The following is a 12692-nucleotide window of genomic DNA, read 5'->3' on the forward strand; positions in this document are numbered from 1 at the left end:
ACAAATCCTCGCCTGTGTCTGCCCCATCCCGGGTGCAGGGTCCACCGCCAGCCCGTGCCCCATCTTCTCACGATGAACTGGTCCCAGTGCATGCTGCTGGGTCTGCCTCCCTCCCCGAGCTGGTTCTGGCTCCAGTCATGGCTTCCGCAGCCACGGCAGGAAACCTGGCCTGGGGGTCCACCGCTGCGCCCCTTACCCAGACCACAGATGCTTTGTAGCCTTCCCAGGAGCCCTGGAAAATGTCCAGGAAGGGGTGCCTGTGGTCCCACAAGCCCGGGGCTCACAGCGCGCCTAGTGAGGACACGTGGGCTTTTATTCTTTCCTCATTGCCTTCCCTATCACTTCCACCCATGTTTCCTTGTCCACCTGGGGACCAAACCGTGCCTCCCTTCCATGCGGGGAGGAAGGTATCTGAGAGGTGACAGCATGCTCCCTTTCAGTCATCTCCGAATCAAAAGCAACTCTTCACTCAAAGATCTCACGTGTGACGCTCAGAAGATCTGAATAATCTCTGCTTTGCCAATTTTCTTCAAATACGACACTTGGATAAAATAATCTGGCAGTGATTCGACACACAGGACACTGAACTATTGTTTTTGAACCTGAGACTCTTATCGATGCTGAATCCACGTTTCCAGCAGTCAGATCACACTGTTCACTCAGGGTGCCTCCAGCGGCGTTTTCCGGAAGATCCTGTGACCCTCGCACCGTCCTAGTTATGCGGGCACAGACCTGGAGGGGAGAGCCATGGTGGGCAGCTCCGACAAGGCATGTGAAGGGCTGACCTGAGGGTGCCTGTGCAGGCTTCACCCAGGAGGCCACAGAGCCACACTGGAGTCCTTGAAGGAGTGGACGGGTGGCCAGGGGTCTGGAGGAGAGTGCCCTGGGGGCAGAGGGACAAACTCGTACCCAGGCTACAGCAGGAAAGGGCAGCCACTGCAGTGGGTCAGCACGGCTGGAGCACAGAGCAAACAAAGGACAGCGCGCCAGCTTCACCTGTTGTTCTCACTGTGTTTCTGTGGCTGGTTTTTCCGGCTCGGAGATGTCCCTCTATCCTAGGAACTGCAGCGGCCACGCTGTCTCAGGCATTTCCCAGCAGGAAGCCATCTCTGCATTACGTTCTAACCATCTTAGGGACTGCGTGGTTTGGAAAAGAGAAAGAAATAACTGATGTTGAAATATGCACTTGGAAAAAGACCAAATGGTCCAGGTGAGACAGAGGCATCCCATTTCACCAGGATGACTACCTAAGCTAGGCAGCCGCCTGGCAAACACCAGCAAATACTGACCCGATATAACCTAACCGTTGGGGGAAACCTCGAGGTGCTAGGCATGAAGAGGGAGCCTAGATCCAGAGCTCAACACAGCCGGACTGACAGACAGAGGTTTGCGTTTCATCACCACCCGGAGAGAGAGCCCTCCCCCGCCCCGGGCTTGGTGCTGGAGGGCTGCGGCTGCACGTTTGGAAAGGGGGCCGGGGAACACCCACTGGTCTCTGCTCAGGGCTCTGGGCGGGGAGACATCAGCCCTCTGACACCAACTGTGTGTCCAGCCATTCAGCTCAGCTCCGACACAACACCCACAATAAGCTCCAGAGCCCAGGGGTTAAGGGCAGTGCCCTCCACGAGCTGCCCTGTCTTCAGACGCCAGCCACGGGCTTCGGGCGCCGCCCGCACTTCTAACCAGCTGGCTACAAATCTGGGGGTTCCCACAATTCCTGGGGGGTTCAATAATTTGCTAGAACAACTCACAGAAACACTGAAAGCATCACTCTGCTTAAGATTACAGTTTTAGGGCTTCCCTGGTGGCGCAGTGGTTGCGAGTCCGCCTGCCGATGCAGGGGACACAGGTTCGTGCCCCGCTCCGGGAAGATCCCACATGCCGCAGAGAGGCTGGGCCCGTGAGCCATGGTCGCTGAGCCTGCGCGTCCGGAGCCTGTGCTCCGCAACGGGAGAGGTCACAGCAGTGAGAGGTCCGCGTACCGCAAAAAAAAAAAAAAGATTACAGTTTTATTGTATAGGATACAAGTCAGGACCAGCCAAATGCAGGGACATGCAGGGTGAAGAGGAGTTCCGTGCCCACAGCCCTGGAGTCAGGGTGCATCCCCCACCTGGCACATCAGTGTGTTCCCCACTAGGAAGCCCCCCAAGCTTCTGAGTCCCGAGTTTCATTGGGATCTTACTCTGTCATTGGTCACAGGACAGCTTGCCTGCCCTCTCCCCTCCTGGAGGTCCGGGGGCGGGGCTGAGGTGTGGGCAGGGTCTTTCCGGGCTGGCTGGCGCCTCCCCGGAAGCTATCCTAGGATCCACCCCGAGTCACCTCATTAGCATAAGCTCAGGCGTGGCTGAAAGGGGCCCCTTATGAACAGCAGCAGAGGCTCATATCAGGAAATTCCGAGGGTTTCAGGAGTTCTGTGTCAGAAACTGGGATAAAGATGAGATATATTCTTTATTCTACCCCTTTGGTAGATAAGCACCCAACACGGGGAGCACGTAGGTTCTCTAGCAGCGAGAGAGAAGAGCTAAGATGCTGCGGGCCTGGGGAGACCGAGGCCGTAGACATGTAGCAAAGTCTATGGAGGTCACCCCAGTAAGACTGGCCGGTGGATCCCACTGAGGGCTGGCAGGGGGACGTATGGAGTCAGGAAGAGGCCCAGACATCTGACCCTGTCCTGGGCAAGATGTGGGGCAGGAGCAGACTCGAGCCGGGGAGAATCAAGGGTTTCATGTGGGACGTGCTACGTGTCAGGCCCTGCGAGACGTCCCGGGTGCCCAGAGGGATCAGCAAGTGGACACGCTTGTCGGGAGCTCAGAGGATGGTCTGGGGGTCAGTTTATCTGGGATTCTGCAGAGAGAGCCAGGCTGCACCGTGTGAGGGAAAAGCCAGCAGAGACAGCGTGGGAGACACCCCCAGCCCGCCCCAGGAGTGTGGGCGCTGCCCAGGGGGTTCATGGATGGGTCAGGACCGTCATCGGGGGCCTGGGGCTGGCAGCCTGGAGGCTTTGGAGGCCTAGACCAGCACAGCTGCCCTGAGCCGTGGGTGGAAGGTGAGGCCTGGAGGCTGATCCAGAGGACGGTTGTTTCCAGATGCTTGGCCTGAGAGGGGACAGAAATGAGGCAGCCGAGGAGGGTGTGTGGTCAGGTGGGCGGGCTCTTCCTCTCGCCTCCCCTCCCCTCCTCTTGTTTTACTTCCTTCCATCCATCCAACCATCCTTCCTCTTCTTATTTCTCAGGACTGGACATATCAGTACATAAACACTGATGGGACCATCCCTGAGGTCCCTTTACGCAGGGCCTCGGGCCATCCCTGCATCTTGGCGGTTTTGGTAATCCTGCACAGTCCTGACCTGCGAGCTATTTAAGGAGTAAAGTCTGTAAGACCCGGGAGCAGATTGTCTGTGAAGGGACAGAGCTGTCCCTTAGGCCTCCTGTAACCCAGGAGCGGGGCAGTGCCTTTTCCTGCAGAATTGAGAGGAAGGTTCTGGAGTTGACAAACTCTCTGCAGGGACTTTCTGCCGCCAGGGTGTCCCCGCAGCCTTGTTTCTGAGGATACTGACAGTCTGGGGACCTTTTCCAGTGTCATGGGGCGGTTGTGTGCTCACGGGCACCAGGTACCATCCTCAGCACTGCTGACACAGCAGTAAACAAAACAGAGCTGCCCCCGCCGCCCCCGAGAGCTTCCAGGAGCTTCCAGCGGCTCATGAGGGAAGGGCCGCTTCTGTCCTTAGGCCCCTGGCAGGGCCGCCTGATGAGTCCTTGACCTAATCCTCTGAGGACGCTCTGAGACCCAACACAGCAGCAAATAGGGAACCTCGGCCCCGACCGCTCTCACATCCTGTGCTTGGTACCCGCTCTTGTGGCTCCACTGAGCGGCCCCGGGCCCTCTCCAGCCCAGCGCCTCCCGGGGTGATTCCCCTCAGGGCATTCTGCTGACACTGGTTCAGGGATGCCATCCAGGGAAGGCCGAGGAGGAGAGGGTCAGTGGGCGAGGCAGCCAACGTGTCTTGTCTTGTCTGTGTGCAGGCACCCTAAAGGCAGTGTTCTTCATCTTCGCCTCCCTGTGCGCCTGGTATTCTGGGTACCTGCTGGCAGAGCTCATTCCAGATGTGCCCCTGTCCAGAGCTGCCTACAGCATCCGGAGCATCGGTGAGAGGCCTGTCCTCAAAGGTGGGTACCACAGTGGGGTCCAAGCAAGGACTCGCAACCCAGCTGCTGTGCTGAGACTGGGCCCTGACCTCAGCACTGCCCCTACTGGCCATTTATGTTGATGATCATGGCAAGGGGGAGGGGAGGGGGAGGGGGAGGGGGAGGGGAGGGGGAGGGGAGGGGGAGGGGGAGGGGAGGGGAGGGGAGGGGAGGGGAGGGGAGGGGGAGGGGAGGGGGAGGGGAGGGAAGGGGGAGGAAGGGAAAAAAGCCTCTCTGGTAGTTCCCATACTATTCCAAGGTAGGTACCCCTCCTCATGCCTCATGAGACCCCAAGGCAAACCATGATGTTAAAAAAACAAACTTTATGGGCAAGATGCGTTAAATAAAAATATGTGTTGGAATTAGGAATGAAGTAAATGATAAGATATCCACTAAAAATTACATTGGAAAACGTGTGGGACCCTAAATAGTCATATGCACCCTTTTTCACAATCTCATGGTAAATAGGTGTGCTAGTGTATTTTTAACACAGAAATAAACTCTACAAAATGAATTTGCACAAATATAAAGAACTGGGTAATGATTTTAAAAATTTGTTAAAAAAAATTCCTTTTCAGATTTAATTACCTTTTGTGTCCAAGAAAAAAAAAAAACTCTCCAGAAATCGACTATGACTGGTGTTTTTATTTTAGATAAGGTTTTCACAGTGAATTTGCTTGTAATCAGATAGATTATTGCATATGGATTGTGGACGAGGCCCAGTGAGGCGGGGGAGACCCCCATGTGTGGAGGGCGTGGGAACTGCCCTCAAAGGGCTTGCTTTCTCATTTTCTCCATTTTTACACAAAAGGTGGACTTGGTCCTGGTTACGGGCTTGCGTCTAGGAGCTGCCTCTGACCCGGTGTTTCTAGAAGGGCTCGTTTACATGGTTTCCGATTCCCGCCAACGGGGGCCGGGGAGGAACTGTCACCCTCCCCCGTGACTGAAGCACAGCAAGTTTTGGGAACCCAAGGGTGGTAGTGAGAGCCGGCTGTGACACCGCATCCTGACACCTGCTGGCTCGGGACCTCCGCTCTGGGGGGACACATGACTGCTTGGGGGCTGGACTCAGAGTTTGGAGGGAGTCTTTGATTCATAGCCCAGTGCTCACATGAACGAGAGGTTCAAAGGGGACAGCATGGTGCATGGGACCAGGCTAGCTTTGCGGTCAGGCTTACTCCGTGCTGTCATGAGCAGTGTGGCCGGGGAGATGCTCCTCAGGGACATGTGCCCCTTATCCAGGTGCTGCCCCCCCTCCTGTGCCTGCCAGAGAGGCAGGAAGAGGGTGCTTTCCCCGCCTTGGGACCAGGCTCCAGGATGAGCTCAGCTTCTGTAGGCTGCAGGGCTCTGGAGCCCCTCCGTTACCCTGACCCTGCACATTGTCCTACGTTCCACAGTCCCCCGGGCCACGTGCGGGGGACACATCCGCTCAGAATCGGAAGGAAAGGAAGGATCACGTTGAGATGTGAGATCAGTGTTGGGCTCTGAGCGAAATGAGCCTCGGATACCGAGGCTCTGAGCACTGAACCCCCGTGGCCAAGGCCCCCCCGAGTGAGACAACCCACTCCCACCTCCTTGGGCTGGCCCCCCTTTATCCAGGTTTAGCTTTCTCCACTTCCTTATCTTTTCTCTTAAAAAGGCCCATTTCTTGACTCAGCTGTGGAGGCCCTTGATCTTGGCTTCAGATTTCCGTGAAGTTAACTCTTACCCTGCAAGCCCAGCTCTCCTGGGTTCACACCGTCTGTCCATAGGTTGGATGTTGCCTCCTCTCCGTTTCCGCGCGATTGCGCACTCATGGGCAAGTCCCACTGGCTTGCGCTCATTTCCTAGACATGGCCCAGCTCTTCCCGGTCAGGATCCTTGGGAGCTGCTGGAATCTGCGTGGGCACCAGCTCTCCCTGCTCTGGCCTCCCTGCCTCTCCCTATTCCTCGTGTTTCATTGGGGGCGATTAGGCCTCACATTCAGTCCCTCGACTTTGTGGAAGGTTCTGTGCTCGCCGCTGGGAAAGGACAGACGCACAGTCTCCCTCCCCGGCAGGACTCAGCTTCCCAAGTCTCCCCTCCTCGGACTACCTCTCCCCCTTTTCTCCCCATTGGGCTGCCCCCCGCAGGCCTACAAGCCCTGCACTTGCCCAGCTTCAAGACCCAAGAAAGTGCCCAGGGTCAGCAACACAGGCATCGTTGGTCTAACGGATGGGGGAGCTTACACGTCAGGAACAAGGTCCTGGAGCCACACCCCACCGTGGTGGGCAGGACCTGGCCGCAGACCTTGCTCCTCGGGGCGGCGGGGGGGTTGGCAGTTACAGGGGAATTGGCCTCAGGTTGGCTCATCGGTTACCAGGGAAACCAGCAGAGGACCAGGCCCCTCACTGCCCCCTTGATAAGCACAGTCACTAGCTGAGCCCGGGGCAAGCACGTAGGAAGGTCAGTCATGTGAGTGGGGTGTCGGTGCAGCAGGCCCTGGTCAAGCAGAGGAGGGACAGAGAGCAAGAGGACAGCCACGTTGAGTGGTCTGGCCACAATCCCCGATTCTCACCTCTGTACCGGGGTGGAGGTAACCTGCCTGCCACGCCATCACTGCCACGGCCCAAGCCTGCCTCATTTTGTTGATTTCTCCCTTTATCCCCACTTCCCTCTCTGACTTCTCTCCCAGCGCTCAGAGGCATCTAATGACACCTTTCTGCTTGAACAGCTAATTGCAGACCAGGCTGTCCTGTTTTACCAGCCTGCATTCCGGTGCTCTTACAGACCTGGCTCTTGGTGTCACTCAGCGCCATGCCCAAGGCCCCGTCGTGCTGTGGGCGTTCCTCCTGCGAAGCTGCTCGCAGCTGCATCACGCCGGGGCACGAGTCCTCGCCTTTTCCTCCTCTTTCCCTCGTGGGGACTTGCAGATGGCTCCGCATTGCTTCTAGCCTATCACCACACAGAGGCTGTGCGGGGAGCACCCTCACAGCTCTCTCTGTGGACCTGGCTGAAATTTTCTTCAGGATTTACATACGCAGGAGTGGAGCCATAGCGTGCGTGTCAGCTTCAGGTGACTCAGTCGAGCCCGACGCCTTTCCAGAATGGGCCTGCCTGCCAGGCTCCTGTCTCACACCATCCTCACCAACACTCGCGTGTCCCAGCGTTCTGAGTTTGCCAGTCGGACAGGCATAACGTGGCAGCTCACTGCTGTGACGAGCATTTCTCAGGTTTCCCGTGAGTTTTGGAACACCAAGCCGGGTTGTGACTACTACAGTCACCCCCCGCGTCCATGGGGGATCGATTCCAGGACCCCCGCGGATACCAAAATGCACGGCTGCTCAAGTGCCTTATATAAAGCGGTGCAATATTTGCATATAACCTACCCACATCCTCCCGTATACTTTATTTTTTTCTCTTCTTTTTTTCTTCCAATTTTATTGAGATATAATTGACGTACAACGCTGTATAAGTTTAAGGCATACAGCATAATGATTTGACTTACAAACATCAGGAAATGATTATCGCAAGTTTAGTGAATATCTGTCACCTCATATCGCTAGAAAACTAAAGAAATAGAAAAAAAAATTTGTGATAAGAATTCTGAGGATTTACCCTCTTGACAAACCCTCCTACACACTTTAAGTCATCTCTAGATTACATACAATACCTAAGACAATGTAAATGCTATATAAATCGTTGCCTACAGGATGCAAATTCAAATTCTGCTTTTTGGATCTTTCTGGATTTTTTTTGGAATCTTTTCAGTCTCTGGTTGGTTGAATCCAAGATGCGACCCCTCGGAAAGGAGGGAGGGCCAACCATGTTTCTTTCTGAAGGGCAGGAGGACGGACAAGGGACAGCTGAGGGGAAGAACCCAAACTCCCTGGAACCTCCGTATGGCTTGATCCCGTTCCCTCTGTCTCCTCCCACCACGCTTCCCCACCCCACCCCAGTTTGGAACCTGCTGCCCTGCCTTAGGCCCCTGTCCTGGAGGTGCACTTAGAGATCGTACTCAGGGCTCACAAGGCTTGTTGGTCCCGGTGCCAATGAAAGAAGGGCAAGTAGTGAATGCCTGCAAGTTCAGCTTCACAGCTTATTTCTAGGCGAAATAAACTTTATCTTGATATATGTGTGTGTGTGTGTGTGTGTGTGTGTGTGTGTGTGTGTGTGTGTATCACTGAATCACTTTGCTGTACACCTGAAATAAACGTTACCTAGAAACCGTATATCCGGGACTTCCCTGGTGGTGCAGTGGTTAAGAATCTGCCTGCCGATGCAGGGGACACGGGTTCGAGCCCCAGTCTGGGAAGAACCCACATGCTGCGGAGCAACTAAGCTTGTGCGCCACAACTACTGAGCCTGCGCTCTAGAGCCTGTGCTCTGCAACAAGAGAAGCCACCGCAGAGAGAAGGCCACCCACCGAAACGAAGAGCGGCCCCTGCTTGCCGCAGCTAGTGAAAGCCCACGTGCAGCAACAAAGACGCAGCACAGCCAAAAATAAATTAATTAATTAAATAAATGTATAAAAAAAGAAGCCATATATCTGTACATATATGTGTATATATATATATATAGATATATATATATATAAAAAACTGAATCACTTTGCTGTACACCTGAAACTCACACAACATTTTTTTTTCTTTTTTTCTTTTTTTTTTTTTGTGGTACGCGGGCCTCTCACTGTTGTGGCCTCTCCCGCTGCGGAGCACAGGCTCCGGACGCGCAGGCTCAGCAGCCATGGCCCACGGGCCCAGCCACTCCACAGTATGTGGGATCTTCCCGGACCGGGACACGAACCCACGTCCCCTGCATGGGCAGGCGGACTCTCAACCACTGCGCCACCAGGGAAGCCTCACACAACATTTTCAATCAGCTATCAACTATACTTCAATAAAAAAGAAACCATTCACTTGCTATTTTTACAATATAGCAATATATTTTAATATTATTTACATTATATTAAATATATAAAGCTCTTATTTGATACGTTTGCAGGCACAGCCCTTAGCTAAATCATAAAAATGCAGATTGTTTTCTAAAGCTTCCCAACATTTTTGTGAAGAAGCGCTCTTTCCCCTTTTGGTCCTCTCCTTTCCTGTTACTCAGAGGTTTAATTTCTCACCCAAGTTTAACTTCTCTCTGCTCTCTGAGTTGCGTCGTGTACTTACTGATCAGACCATGTGGCTGGCACAGGAGAGAGTCAGCACACAGGGTTAGTGGCTGGGAAGATGGATAGTTACACCTGTGTAGTCGTTCTTAACTGTTCAGCCTCAAAAGCAGCGTGGGTGACGCTTAGCCGTGGCTCCGGAAGATATGCTGTCTCTTTCACCCCATGGGAATCTTTCTCCCACTCATTGGCAATGTTGTCAGACCCTGTTTGCTTCTGTTTTTTCAGCTGGCTTAAAAATAAAGTAAAATACCCTTTCTGGTTTCCCTCCCTACCTCCCATACGAATCTGCTATCATCCTGTCTCCAAACTACCGTGACCCGTGGGGGTCAGGTGGTGCGCGGCGTCCTCGTGACCTTATCTTTTAAGCTCTCCTGGGACTGGGGCTGTGTTAGACCATCCACCTCTGTGGGTCACAGCACACCTGTCTGCACGCCCAGCGCTCGGTGAGGATGGAGGTCAAAAGGATCATGTAGTCAGGGTACTCCGACAGCATCGTGATGACGGCATAGGGCCTGGAAATATTGTCCTTCTCCAAGAGCAGGGAGCTGGTTCAGTGAATCTTGAAGGAGTCCTGCCAAGAACAGCAGGGGCCAGTGAGCAAGTTTGTGTGTGCTTGTTAGGGAAGGCTCGCCTACATTAAGCGAAATGCAGGTGGCAGGCAGAATGAGTGTGGATCTCACTTTAAGAGGGTTCTCTCCAGACTGAGTACAGAGCTTCCTCCACTTATGATGGGGTTGCATCCCAATACGCCTATAATGAGTTGAAAATATCATAAGTTCAAAATGCATTTAACACACCCAACATACTGAACATCCTTGCTTAGCCTAGCCTACCTTAACCATACTCTGAACACGTACACTAGCCTACGGTTGGGCCACCTCATCTATCACAAAGCCTATTTTCTAATTGTGTTGACTATATCCTGTAATTTACTGAATACTGTACTGAAAATGAAAAACAAAAGTGCTGTCTGGGTCCAGCATGGTTGTCAGGGTATCGGTTGTTCACCCTCCTGGTCCTGTAGCTGACGGGGAGCTGCAGCTCTCACTGCCCAGCATCACAAAGACATTGGACCACACATCACTAGCTTGGGAAAGGATAAAAATTCACAATTCGAAGCACGTTTTTTGCTGAAAGCATGTCCCTTGTGCACCATCATAAAGTAGAACCATCGTAAATCAAGGACCATCTGTATACATACTCAGGACATCTACAGACTCAGGAAACAGGGCACACCTAACTTTTAAGCAGTATGTTAGTTACATTTTCAAGTACCATGCTCGGTGTGTTTTTAGGTAAATTACTTCTACATTCAAAGTAATGAGCATTATCATTAAATTTTTAAAAAACTGAAATAAATACACTTCAGTGTTCAAAACCAGGAAAGATTGAGCAAATACCGTATTTTTGGCGCATTTTCATGTTAATGGTCAGGCCCCTTGCTTTGAATTTAGGTAACTGGAGATTAAGAAAAAACGTATTGAGTATATTATATGAAAATGTAAGTGAGGTAACATACTATTTGTATATGTCTAATCCATGTTTTCCAACATTGCAGATGCCCTCTGCGGGCATAGAAAAGTCTGGAAGGAAATATACCAAAAGGTAAAACAGTGAAGATTCTGTAGGGTGAATATGCATAGGATTTTTTCCTTCCTTTTGCCTGTCTATTACTTTCAGTGTTTTTCTTCAGAAACTAGATAAGAAAAGATAAAATCCCAAGGTCCTTCGATATTTAAAAAATTAGAATCCACAGGAGGAAAAATTGGTAAAAGTAGACCAGAGCTGCAGTAGCACGTGTGCAGAAAGCCCTGACTCAACGTCCCTCTTCCCTTTTGCAGGAGGGAGCAGGGTTCAGTGTCTCTGAGTTTTCTGCCAAAGTAGCTGCAGATTTCTGCCCCACGAGGGACCAGATGTCCATATTCATTCGTTACCGAACTAAGCTTGGGTCTGCTCACCCACTTGCAGTAAAGCCAGTCTACTGACACCTGGTTGTGGTGAAGGAAAGTGCAGCGTTTATTGTAGATGCCAAGCGAGGAGTCCAGGCAGCTAGTGCTCAAAAGACCAGAACTTCCCGATGGGTTTCAGGGAAGCATTTTTAAAGGCAAGGTGAGGGAGAGAGTCTTGGAGTACGTGATCAGCTTGGGCAGAGTTCTCTGATTGGTTGATGGTGAGGTAAGGGGCAGGGTCACATTTTACCAATCCTCAGGCAGCAGTAGTTCTAGAGGCTACGTGCTCATGGTCATCGAGTAGTTAACTTCTTCCATTTGGTGATGGTTTTAACACCTGAAAAACAACTCAGGAATATTTTTCAGATACTGTTATCCATGTCCTTCAGGGAGGAACTAAAGATTCTGTGATTGCCATATGGCTGATTTACTATTTAAATTGTTACCAGTTCTACTGACTCAACTGCTATTTTGGTCACTACATGTTCACATCCTTTCAATCATTAATTCTTTTTAACTTTTTTTAATTTTTATTTTTTTTAAATGAAGTATAGTTTATTTACAATGTTGTGTCTGTTTCTGCTGTACAGCACAGTGATTCAGTTATATATATATATTTTCAGATTATTTTCCATTATAGCTTATTATAAGATATTGAATGTATTTCCCCGTGCTATACAGTAAATGCTTCTTGTTTAATTTATATATAGTATAATGTATATGTTAATCCCAAACTCTAATTTACCCACACACACCCCACACCCCCACCATAGGGTAGCTTTATTTTTTTTCTCTTTTTTTAAACATCTTTATTGGAGTATAATTGCTTTACAATGGTGTGTTAGTTTCTGCTTTATAACAAAGTGAATCAGCTGTACGTATACATATATCCCCATATCTCCTCCCTCTTTCATCTCGCACCCTCCCTATCCCACCCCTCTAGGTGGTCACAGAGCACCGAGCTGATATCCCTGTGCCATGCGGCTGCTTCCCACTAGCTATCTGTTTTACATTTGGTAGTGTATATATGTCCATGCCACTCTCTTACTTCATCCCAGCTTACCCTCCCCCCTCCCCGTGTCCTCAAATCCATTCTCTACATCTGCATCTTTATTCCTGTCCTGCCCCTAGGTTCTTCAGAACCATTTATTTTTTTAGATTCCATATATATGTATTAGCATATGGTATTTGTTTTTCTCTTTCTGACTTACTTCACTCTGTATGACAGACTCTAAGTCCATCCACCTCACTACAAATAACTCACTTTTGTTTCTTTTTATGGCTGAGTAATATTCCATTGTATATATGTGCCACATCTTATTTATCCAGTCATCTGTCAATGGACACTTAGGTTGCTTCCATGTCCTGGCTATTTTAAATAGAGCTGCAATGAACATTGTGGTACATGACTCTTTTTGAATT

At 51.2% G+C, this 12692-nt stretch overlaps 1 protein-coding gene across 1 annotated transcript in view; it reads left to right on the forward strand.

Moving 5' to 3' along the window:
• FAM3B (FAM3 metabolism regulating signaling molecule B) overlaps positions 1–12692 on the forward strand; it is a 54056-nt gene that overhangs the window by 21142 nt on the left and 20222 nt on the right. Inside the window, exon 2 of the mRNA XM_033856096.2 lies at positions 4023–4166. Within this exon, the coding sequence (XP_033711987.1) occupies positions 4023–4166 (144 nt within the window). The remainder of the gene's footprint in view (positions 1–4022; positions 4167–12692) is intronic.

Source organism: Tursiops truncatus, chromosome 4 (genome assembly GCF_011762595.2).
Source record: "Tursiops truncatus isolate mTurTru1 chromosome 4, mTurTru1.mat.Y, whole genome shotgun sequence".
In the NCBI taxonomy this organism is placed as follows: domain Eukaryota; kingdom Metazoa; phylum Chordata; class Mammalia; order Artiodactyla; family Delphinidae; genus Tursiops; species Tursiops truncatus.